The sequence below is a fragment of the Diachasma alloeum genome, unplaced genomic scaffold (assembly GCF_001412515.2).
Source record: "Diachasma alloeum isolate Michigan unplaced genomic scaffold, Dall2.0 Dall_scaffold_00313, whole genome shotgun sequence".
NCBI lineage: Eukaryota > Metazoa > Arthropoda > Insecta > Hymenoptera > Braconidae > Diachasma > Diachasma alloeum.
In genome coordinates, this window is record NW_021680452.1 from 1,462,745 (window position 1) to 1,472,708 (window position 9,964).

The 9,964-nt window shown below is 36.8% G+C and overlaps 1 protein-coding gene across 1 annotated transcript; it reads right to left on the minus strand.

The window, feature by feature from the left end:
• Positions 1-112: 112 nt before the first annotated feature.
• On the minus strand, positions 113-8,343 carry LOC107039961 (CCAAT/enhancer-binding protein zeta). The gene is made up of 4 exons (XM_015259840.1): positions 8,056-8,343; positions 4,817-5,959; positions 2,696-3,782; positions 113-681 (listed from the first exon to the last, which is right to left on the minus strand). Exons 2-4 carry the CDS (start codon positions 5,957-5,959, stop codon positions 146-148), a joined length of 2,766 nt encoding a protein of 921 aa, XP_015115326.1. The 5' UTR covers positions 8,056-8,343; the 3' UTR covers positions 113-145.
• Between the last annotated feature and the right edge of the window lie 1,621 nt (positions 8,344-9,964).

Sequence of the window (9,964 nt, forward strand, 5' to 3'; positions counted from 1 at the left end):
TTTTCTCTGGACTCTTTCAAAATAATCAGCTAGATTACTAAAGGGGAAGGTAGACAAAATTTACAAATTCCATAAAAATAATTCTTAAAATAAAAAAAAATCCTTTCTTCAATTATTCTTTCCAATTCACTTTATTTACATTCGATTAATTCTTCCTTTTGAACTTCTTAACATGTTTCTGAGCTCGAAAGCCGTTTTTATTATTGAATTTTCGTTTGTTCCCACCAAATTTCCCTGATAATTTCTGGTGTCGACCTATCTCCCAGTCAATTTGCTTAGCACTAGCTCCGTCAGTATCGCTGAGTGCATTGGACCCTCCGGACTTGTGTTTCGATTTTCCCTGCTCCTCCAACATCTCAGCGAAGTCCTCAGCGGACATGAAGACGTTATCCATCCCCTTCTTCTTCATCGACTTTTGGAAGGGATTGTCGTCCTTGGATTTTTTGGACCTCTTGGTTTTCATGGGGGAGGATTCGTCGTCTGAATCGTTGAATTCCATATCACTGACGTCCTCGTCGTCGAGTTCGTCGAGGTCTAAGTCACTGTCTTCACCAAGATCATCTTCATCCATCGATTCTCCATCATCGTTGTAGAATGCATTATGTTCGTCATTGTCTGCCGCATCTTCAGGTTCGTCGTCATCATCTTGGTCCTCGTCGTCTTCAATCTTCTTTAGACCACCTGGGGGATAAAATAAATTCCAAGATGAGGGACTGAATGTTTAAATAATTGAGGAATGATTACTGAAATGATGAAATTGTGGAGATTCAATGGAATGATTAACTCGATTAATATCGCCAACTTCGGAATGAATGCACTTGGAAAATGTCGAAAAACTTTTTTGATTATAAATTTCAATATAAAATATTTCTTAAGGATTTTAGTATATAATATCATAACAAGGGATTTTGGGGCAAAATATAAGATTTTTTGTACGAAATTGAATTTTCTACGAATTTTGGCTGAATTTTCTACGAAAATAGTAGCCAAAGTATGACTGTAGAATCTATAGAGCACGCAATAAGCTGCGAGCTGGTGATGAGAAGACTGAAAGCAACAGATAGAGACTGGTGGACAGACTGGAGAGGAAAGAAATCAAAGAAGCTGGAGGAAGAAGTTAATAAATGCCCTAGCGGGAGAAGTAAATGTACCGTTGTGTATAGGACTAGCTAAGATAGAAAGAGTGCTGAGAGATTACAGCGAAAAGAAATTTTAAGAAACTAGAAATTGCGAAAGTGCTCAAATTGTGATACTGTGATATTACCATCATTTGTTACACCCTAAAGACATTATTGACAAAAACAATTTATTGGAGTATTATGGAGATATTTGTTGATTGGCTTGTGTAGATGTAAAACTGTAACAGTAGCATCAAGGAAATAAAGTATTCTATTCTAGTAGCCAAAGTTTCAAAAGGATTCCCTGACTTTTACCTATATTATAGTGTGTAAAAGTGGATTCCGACAAAAAAAACAAGTTGGAAATTACTCTTGTATTGTGTATAGTATAGTTATTTTTGCTAATAAATTAGCAATATACTTGCGAATAGTTATTTTATACATCATTTCCTTCTGTGATGTATAATTTAATGTTTCTTTCATTTTATTCAATTGAATAAGATTTCCTTTTACCTAATTTTGTCAGATTTTCAACTTAGTGGAATGTTATCAGCATCATTACTCTTATTATCCTTTTTCTTCCATACAACCGATTGTCTTTTTTACAGTTCTATCTCTCCCCTCAGCCCTACTATAAAATGTTAATAGAAAAATTTTATTTACATGTACTTGAATGAATTTGAAACATCACATTTGAGGCAAGGTCATTTTCCGGGAAATTCATGAAAAATTCGAAATCTTCAACAATCATTATAAAAATCAAATCAATCAATATAGCTATCGAAATCATCTTTCAACTTCGACTTAATGGCATTAAAGCAAATATTTTAAGCTACGATTTAATTCATTTGAAGCACAATATTCAAAGATATCCCCGGAATTTTGATTTAAAAAAAATACGAAATTTTTGAAAATTTTCGAATAAATCAAAATAACGATTATTGCTATCGCCTTCATCTTCGAACTCGGTCAAAAGGCCATCCAAACAAATTTTTAAGCCATCGAATGATGGATAATCAATTTAGAACATTTTTTTAGTTATCGTGGGACAACCGATTTTCAACAAAATTAAAAAATTAAAAAATCCAATCGATGAATCAAATTTTAATTAATGGCGATCTATAGGGCCCAATAATACCTTCATTTGAAAAAAAGGATTGAATTTCATCCATTCCTTAGCGAATAATTGAAGAAAAACTTGCACTTTTGGGATGATAATGGGCGGATATAACAAAAAAATTGCAGAGGGCTGTATCTTCGATACAGCTGTAATTGTACGTGGATACGTCCATGGTCTTTCCTTCTTTCTCGAAATTCCTAGAAACTCCTTCAATTTTTTTCGAAATTTCAAGAAACTTCTCAAATTACCTCGAAATGTCTAGAATTTTCTAGAATTCCGATAGATGGCGCTGCACATAAGGACCATTTCCCGAAATAACCCCCATATTGAAACCATAGACGTATCCACGTCAAAATCCAAAACTTAAATTTGAACGATTACAATGCTTCCACTTGGAAGCAAAAATAACTCAAAATTCAACAGGCAATAAAAATTGCGATGTCCCCATCAACTGTACCTTTTTTAACTTGAGCCCCAATATCCCCAGCAATGTCCAGCTCTTCGAAATCCTCCCCTCTCATGCCATCCAACAGCTCATTAAACTCCTCGCTATTAACGCTGGCATTATCACTGACATCCTCCTCCTCCTTGACCCCCCTGGCCTCATTCTTCCTCTTCAAATACCTATACAGGAACAGTTCATCCACAGGAATGCGTTCCTCCTTCTCGTTGAGATACGCCGCGCTGTCCACAGGCAGGGTCCTCAGCCCCCTGGGCGTGTAATGCCCTCGAACAGCCAGAGGGTCGTTGGTCTTCGACACCTTCTTGGCCCCCAGTTTCTTCGGGTTCTTGAACACGTATCTGTCCAAAAATCTGATCAACGTCAGGTCCTCCAGAGGATCCCCCGTGTAATCTATCGCCTTTCCCTCGATCATCTTCGAGGAGAATAGAGAGACACTCGGGTGGAAGTGGGAGTAGAGGGACGTGAGCTCGACTGGAGGAGCTTTCACTGCTCCAGACCTCAAAGGATTCATTGAAAATGGATCGTAGAAGGGATTCGTGTCCTCTTCGATCTTAATTATGTCATTTTTGTCGTCGGGGTTCGAAGGTTCTACTGGTGTTGATACGACGTTCGAGAGGACAATGGTATTCTCCACATGCTGAACATCATCATCATCATCATCTGATTCATGATCTTCTTGTTTTTCCTTCTTGCTTTTTCCTTTTCTGCTCTTGGTTTGAGAGCTTTCAGAGCCTTTGGGGGATTCTTCTTGGGCTGAAGAGCTTTCGGGGTCTTCCTTTTCGATTTTGACGACCGTCGGACGCTTGAGGATCATCTGCCTGAGGTCCTTTCGGGATTTGAAGAGCTGGGAGACTGTGTAGAGGGTGGCGCAGGCCATGCAGGCTGGGAAGTACATCGAGGCTTGGAGGACTCGCTTCACGAATGCGTAGACACGGGAGGTGTTCTTGTCGGACTTCATGACCCGGTAGAGGAGGTTCAGGAAGACTGCGCGCTTGGAGACTGTGCCTATCTGGGGGTCCAGGAGCTTCTTGTAGAAAGCTGTGTAGAAACGGTTCTCTTGGCTGGGATTATCGGTGGTGACCTAGAACGATTATTGATTACAGACATAATTATTATTAATTATTATTATTTAATAATTATTTCAATTGTTATTAATTCCGTATTAGTAAATTAGTATTTATTATTAGTAAATTATTATAGATATTTTAACGAAGTGTGAATACCCTCCTGTTGAGTCGTTGAGTGGAACGAGGAAAAAAAATTGAAAAGGCTAAAAAAATTATTCATCATTGATAATTCTTCATATGAATTCGAGCTTTGATGAGCTTAAGGAATTAATCCATCAGATTCATTTATTAATTTTTTTTTAAACAATAACACGCCTTTTCGGGACAGGCAGAAACGTGAATTATGAATTAAAAAGTTTGACACTGACGGTAATTTTCATATGGGCATAGAATTTTTATCAATTTTTTTATGATTTTTTATTTTTGCAGTTCTAAATTGATTATTATTAATAACTAGACTGTCGATTGAGCACAAACTTAATCAGAATGTTTCTATTCATATCAACTTTTGTTTAGAATTTATCTCAGACTTTAATTTTCATAATTCGAGTTACGCTTATACTACTTTTGAGGGGAGACTACTATGAGTTTTAAAAGTCGTGGGTTATTGGAGTGAGACTTTTCATACGTTGAAGATCGATTATATAGATCTAAAAACGAATAATTATTGAAAAAAAATTTTTTTTTATTGTTCGTTTGCCCGAAAACGCTTAAAATGCTAAAAGGGGTCCAGGGCCTCCAATTTTTGAGCTACAAAAGATTTTTTTTTCAAAATTTTCGGAAAAATGTGTGGAACAACAATTACGAACTAATTCTTTGGAATTCGACTCCTACACAGCTGACCTGATTTATGTTTTAAGGCCGTCCCGCTTCGCTACTGAATTCATACGTGTTTTAAATTCCAATTTTAAATCTTTTGAGAAACTATATAAACTATAGTATATTATAGTATAAACTGGTGTATATAATTCGCAGTGGTTCAAAGCCCTTTGCAATTGTGAAATGCTCTTAACAATCTGATCTTCAAAAAAAAAAAAACGAATCTCACCTGATGCAGCAATCCCAGTGCATTCAACGCGACATTGAAAGATCCCACATGAACGACCTTGTAAACCGAGTCAATATGTTCATGAACCTTCACAGTCTCCAAATCAGCAAACCGATAGGCCCTGTTGACCCCCGCCAGGATGGCAGCCATCATCCTGCTGTCGGGCTCGCCCCTCTTCAAACAAGCTTTGAAGAACGCGAAATAGACGTCAATAAGTTTCGTTGCCACCTCGGAGTCCCCCTTATTCAGCACGAACTGACTCAACAGGCAAATGGCGTAGTACTGAGCCCTCTGGGCCACATTGGACCTGAACAAAAGCTTCTCAACCTGCTTCAGCACCACCATCTTCATGTTGGGATGCTCCAGCAGTAATTTATTCAGACAGAAAACGGCCTTGGAAGCGACCTTCGACTTCGGATCACCGATTTTATTCACCAGGAAGTCAAGGATCTTCTGCTCCTGCTCAGGATTCGAGATGAGGAGATCAGTCATCACCCCAACAGCTTTCTCACGATTAGCCTCGATATTGTCAGCAGCCACTGATGACAATGAAGTCAATAACTTCTCGTATTGATCCTTCAACTGATCCTCGAAGTACCAGTGGGACAGTAATCGACTCCTGGGGATGAACTTCTGGTTCTTTGGGGCCTCGAAGTCGTTGGCTGATGGCAATTCGTCGAGTTTCTGCTCCTCGAACTTGAGGAGCTTGAACTCTGGGTGAAGAAGGTCCTCCAGGAAGAGATCCCTCACGTCGTTGATTAGCGATTGCTTCTTGGAGGCCCTCTCCTGCTCCCCTTGCTTGAAGACCTTGAAGAGACTCTTCACCTGGGCCACGAGAGCTATCAGACGTGGCAGATTGTACTTCGGGTTCTCCTGGATCAGGAGGATCGAAGCTGCCACCTTGTCCTTCATGGTTCCTCGCTGGGAGGCCGTCTTCAACCAGTCGTACTCAGAGTCCTTGATTTTGGATTTTTTCAATTGGTAGGCTGCGGTCTCCGCTTCCAGGTGCCTTTTAGCCTCGGCTTTCAATTCTAGAATCTCCACTTCGGTTTTCTTGGGGTCCTCAGGGCCCGGGGACTTGGGGAACTCCTCGTACCATTTTTTAGAGGGCGCCGAGATGATGTCTGCTGATCTACCGTTCATCTGCAGATCAAAGGAGAGTTTATCAAGGGTTGGGGAGGGAAATGTAGGTGTGAAACTGGAGGACTTTGCTTTAGGTGGAGATGGTGAAACTCAAACTAGCGGAAGATTCGACAGCGGAAGATCTGCTTCAGGCGAATCTACGGATGTAGAAATGTTTTGAAGTAATGTACAAAGTCTTTCGCACTTACAAATTTTTTTTACATGAGATTATTCAACTCTGCCATATTTAAATAAACTTGAAATTGAATCTTTCGCCGCAAAAAAATCCGATAGTTTCAGCTTCTTTTGGAGACGAGTTTACAGAAAATGGATGGAGTGTAGGGAAGATGGGGATATTTTTAAGGAGCCGCTTTCTTAGAGTAAAGTGAGGTGTAAAGAGGAAAATCCTATTTATTTCGTTATCTATTCTAGATATGATCGGGTTAAGAATCAGCCTGAAGTTAAGTTACTTATTGAAATTAATAACGAGTTTTTGGCGCATCTTGAATGGGAAATATCCATCAACGGCGTGGATTTGAGCAAATTCGAGTGCCCTTTAGAGTTTCGTACGGACCACACTGTGAATTATTATTATTATTTGATTTTTAATCATTAAATCTGTCAATTCAATGACGTGAGAAAAATTTGAAAAATCCATGGACAATCTGCGTCTTTTAAATTACATTTTGCTAGAAATAACTTTCTTTGAAGCCTTATTTTTTCAGGCATGAAATCGATTTCTGGTTAAATTCTGAATATGAATAAATTTGTTATGATTTCGAATAAATGATTTTTAGGGTGGAAAACTGATTGTTTATAAATTATTTATTGTAATTTTTTAGAGGAGGTTGGGGTAAAATGGACACTTTTGACTGTTTCTTTAATATTAGTGACGGGTTGAAATGTTGATAAAATTTAATCTTTTTTTTCAATACAAAGAACAATTCTTTGCCTTTGTGATGAGCCTAACCTGGGCTCTATTGATACATTTGTTTCTGAGTTATGAATAATTTTAGAGAAGTCTAAGGTGTCCAATTTACCCTACCCAATCTTCTTCCAAAAGTAAATTTGCTAAATTTTCAGATTTTTACAATGTTTTCTAACGATTCAATATTGAAATCGAAATACAGAGCTGCATAGTTTGAATAATAAAACCACTGTAAAATATTCAGAAACTTAGGGTCAAAGGGGGCTTAAATAAAAGTTCTGCAGAAAAACTAGCCAAATCACTTGCCTTAAAGTGATAGATCATTTAAAGAGAAAATCATGTACTCCAACCGTTTATACATTTTAAGAATAAGCCAATAATGGAAATCTTTCAAATTATCGTAAGTTCATTCTTGTTTTACAGCATGATACCGACTTTGTAATTTTTTTTATATGAAAAAATTCTACAATCTAAAAAAATTGTGAATGTAAAATTGATTCATAAAAAAACGATCCATGTGTCCGTAAACCATTCATGAAAAAATACAGTTAGGGGAGGGTAGGGTAAAACGGACGCTTGACTTTTTTTGAAATATTCACGACGTGTTGAATTGTTCATGAAATGAAATGATTTCATTTTTCAATTGAATAACAATGATTCCTCTTTGTGATGAGCTCAGACTGAGCTCAATTGATAAATCTGTTCCTGAGTCATGAATATTTTTTAAAAAAGTCAAAAGTGTCCATTTTACCCTATCCTCCCCTATTTTGAAAAATAGTGATCTTTCAATTATGTCATGGAGATTTCTGAAACATTGCCTGACATTCCTAAGTTGAGAATCAAATTAGGCCTTTAAAGTTTAAATAGTAAAATCATTCCAATGGGATTTCAATGGAAGCTCTCATGTTAAACGCCAAAGGTTGAGAAGGATTTTCATTAAAAAAATAGTCAAAATATTTGGATATGCTCGGATTTTGAAGAGAACTGTCAAGGAAGTTCTTTTCGAGCTACAAGAGATCTGAATGATTTTGTTCGAACCTCTTCCTCAGAAAATACTCGATGAATAATGGATTCTTATCATTAAAAATGAAGACAGCATTGAATTAATTAATAATTAATTAACTTTCTGTTCCTATCCAATACTTCAAAATTCAACAATGTTGTTATTTCTGACAATAAGTCTACCTACCTCGTGGCTTGCGTTAACCTATTGAAAACAAATAAACATTCCCCTCAAGATCCTATAAATGAGCTAAACAATTGCGCTGCTACAGTCAGTCTTCACTCGCTAACTGCATTGATGCAAGATTTATCTCTGAAGTCACTTTATAATTAAATACTTAATTAATTAATAGTAACTGCTAAAAACACATGTGAAGTTCCCAGTCAACTGAATCTTCACGTGGCTGCACTAGAGGCGACAGGCGAGTTCTCAATACTGCGACAGTAGGGGAGGTTGTGGTTAAACGGACACTTTTGACTTTTTTTAAAATGTTAATGAGAGGTTGAAATGTTGATAAAACTTAATAACTGTTTTTTTCAATACAAAGAACAATTCTCTCCCTTCGGAACGAGCCTAAACTGAGCTCAATTGATCAATTTGTTTCTGAGTTATGAATAATTTTTAAAAAGTCTAAAGTGTCCGTTTTACCCCACCCGACCCTACTCGTACTCTGAAAGATTCATTTGACAAATGTTTAGTAGGAAGCTTGCATGGAGCTCAGGGAAGCGATTTTGCTCGTTTTATGTCGACAGAAAATCATAAATTTCAACCAATCCTAGTTGAGTATTCCGAATCTAGGACTGTCATTGGTTGAAATTTACGATTTTATGCCGACATAAAACGAGTAAAATCGCTCCCCAGTTTACCCTAATTTCCTTATTCACTCATTCTTCATAATCTACAAATAGCTAAACAAAAAAAATTATGGAGCAATATTGCCTAGATATTTTATAACATGGATTGAAAATTAGAGGCTTTTGAAACCAATTATTTCGGTCATGACATTACAAGTGGCATAAAATGCTGGGTAGCGCTCCGTTGGTCGCATGTGAGGAGATAGGGGAGTTGCCGTCATCCATTGGATAAGGCACACGTGAATACTAGAGTTTGGTTGGCTAGGGCTATTCTGTGATTGGTCCAGCGTTTGGCAACCCTTGTGACGTCATTAGCGATTTTAAAGCGTTTGAAATCTTCAACTCGTGACAATCAATTATTAATTAACAAGCAATATTTCTAATGCTCATAAATGAAAAATTGATGATTTCAGACCGAAATTTGAGATTGAAAATTAAAAAAAAATCATGCTAGTTCCCGACTGTTGTGGACAATTTTCAACCCAATTATTAATTATTTAGAAGTTCTTGGCCTCTGCGGTCTGCAGGAATGAGCTCAGGAACGATTATTATTTTTTTCTCTTTTTGATTTGTTTATAGAAATTAAATAAATGACGCCCCTGAAGAGGACCCCGCGGAGGGGTTGAAATATTGGGTTTAGTCCGAATGACTTGATTGTTGTTATCATTTGGACACTTCAAATTTTTAGCTCCTTCAAATCAGCTAAAGACCGCAAAGATTAAGAACCTCTAAATAATTTAAAATTGTCCAATCACGCTTTTTTTAGATCTTCAATATCCGTGATTTAATGATTCAATTTTGAGGAAATTGCTGTGATTGAAAATCACGAATAAAAAATAATTTGAAAATTACAATTTTTGAACATTCCGAGCATTTTCTACAAGCAATTTATAAACAATCAATTTTCCATCATTACAATTATTTGTTCGAAATCGTAACAAGTTTATTCATATTCAGAATTTTACCAGAAATTCATATCTTAGAAAATAAGGTTTCCGAAAGTTTAAATAATTTCAATTATTCATTTATAAACAACGAATGTTTAAAACAATTATAATTCCGTGAACAACGTGATTTGAATCACACTGCATATTCATGATTTTTGTCAAATTTTTCTCACGCAATTTATTTGACAAATTTGATGATTGAAAATGGTTTAATTTATAGTGTGTCAGAGATACTTAGATATCGTTAACTGTCTTCGATCGTCAATGAGGTGAAAATGCCCGAGTGAAATTCCC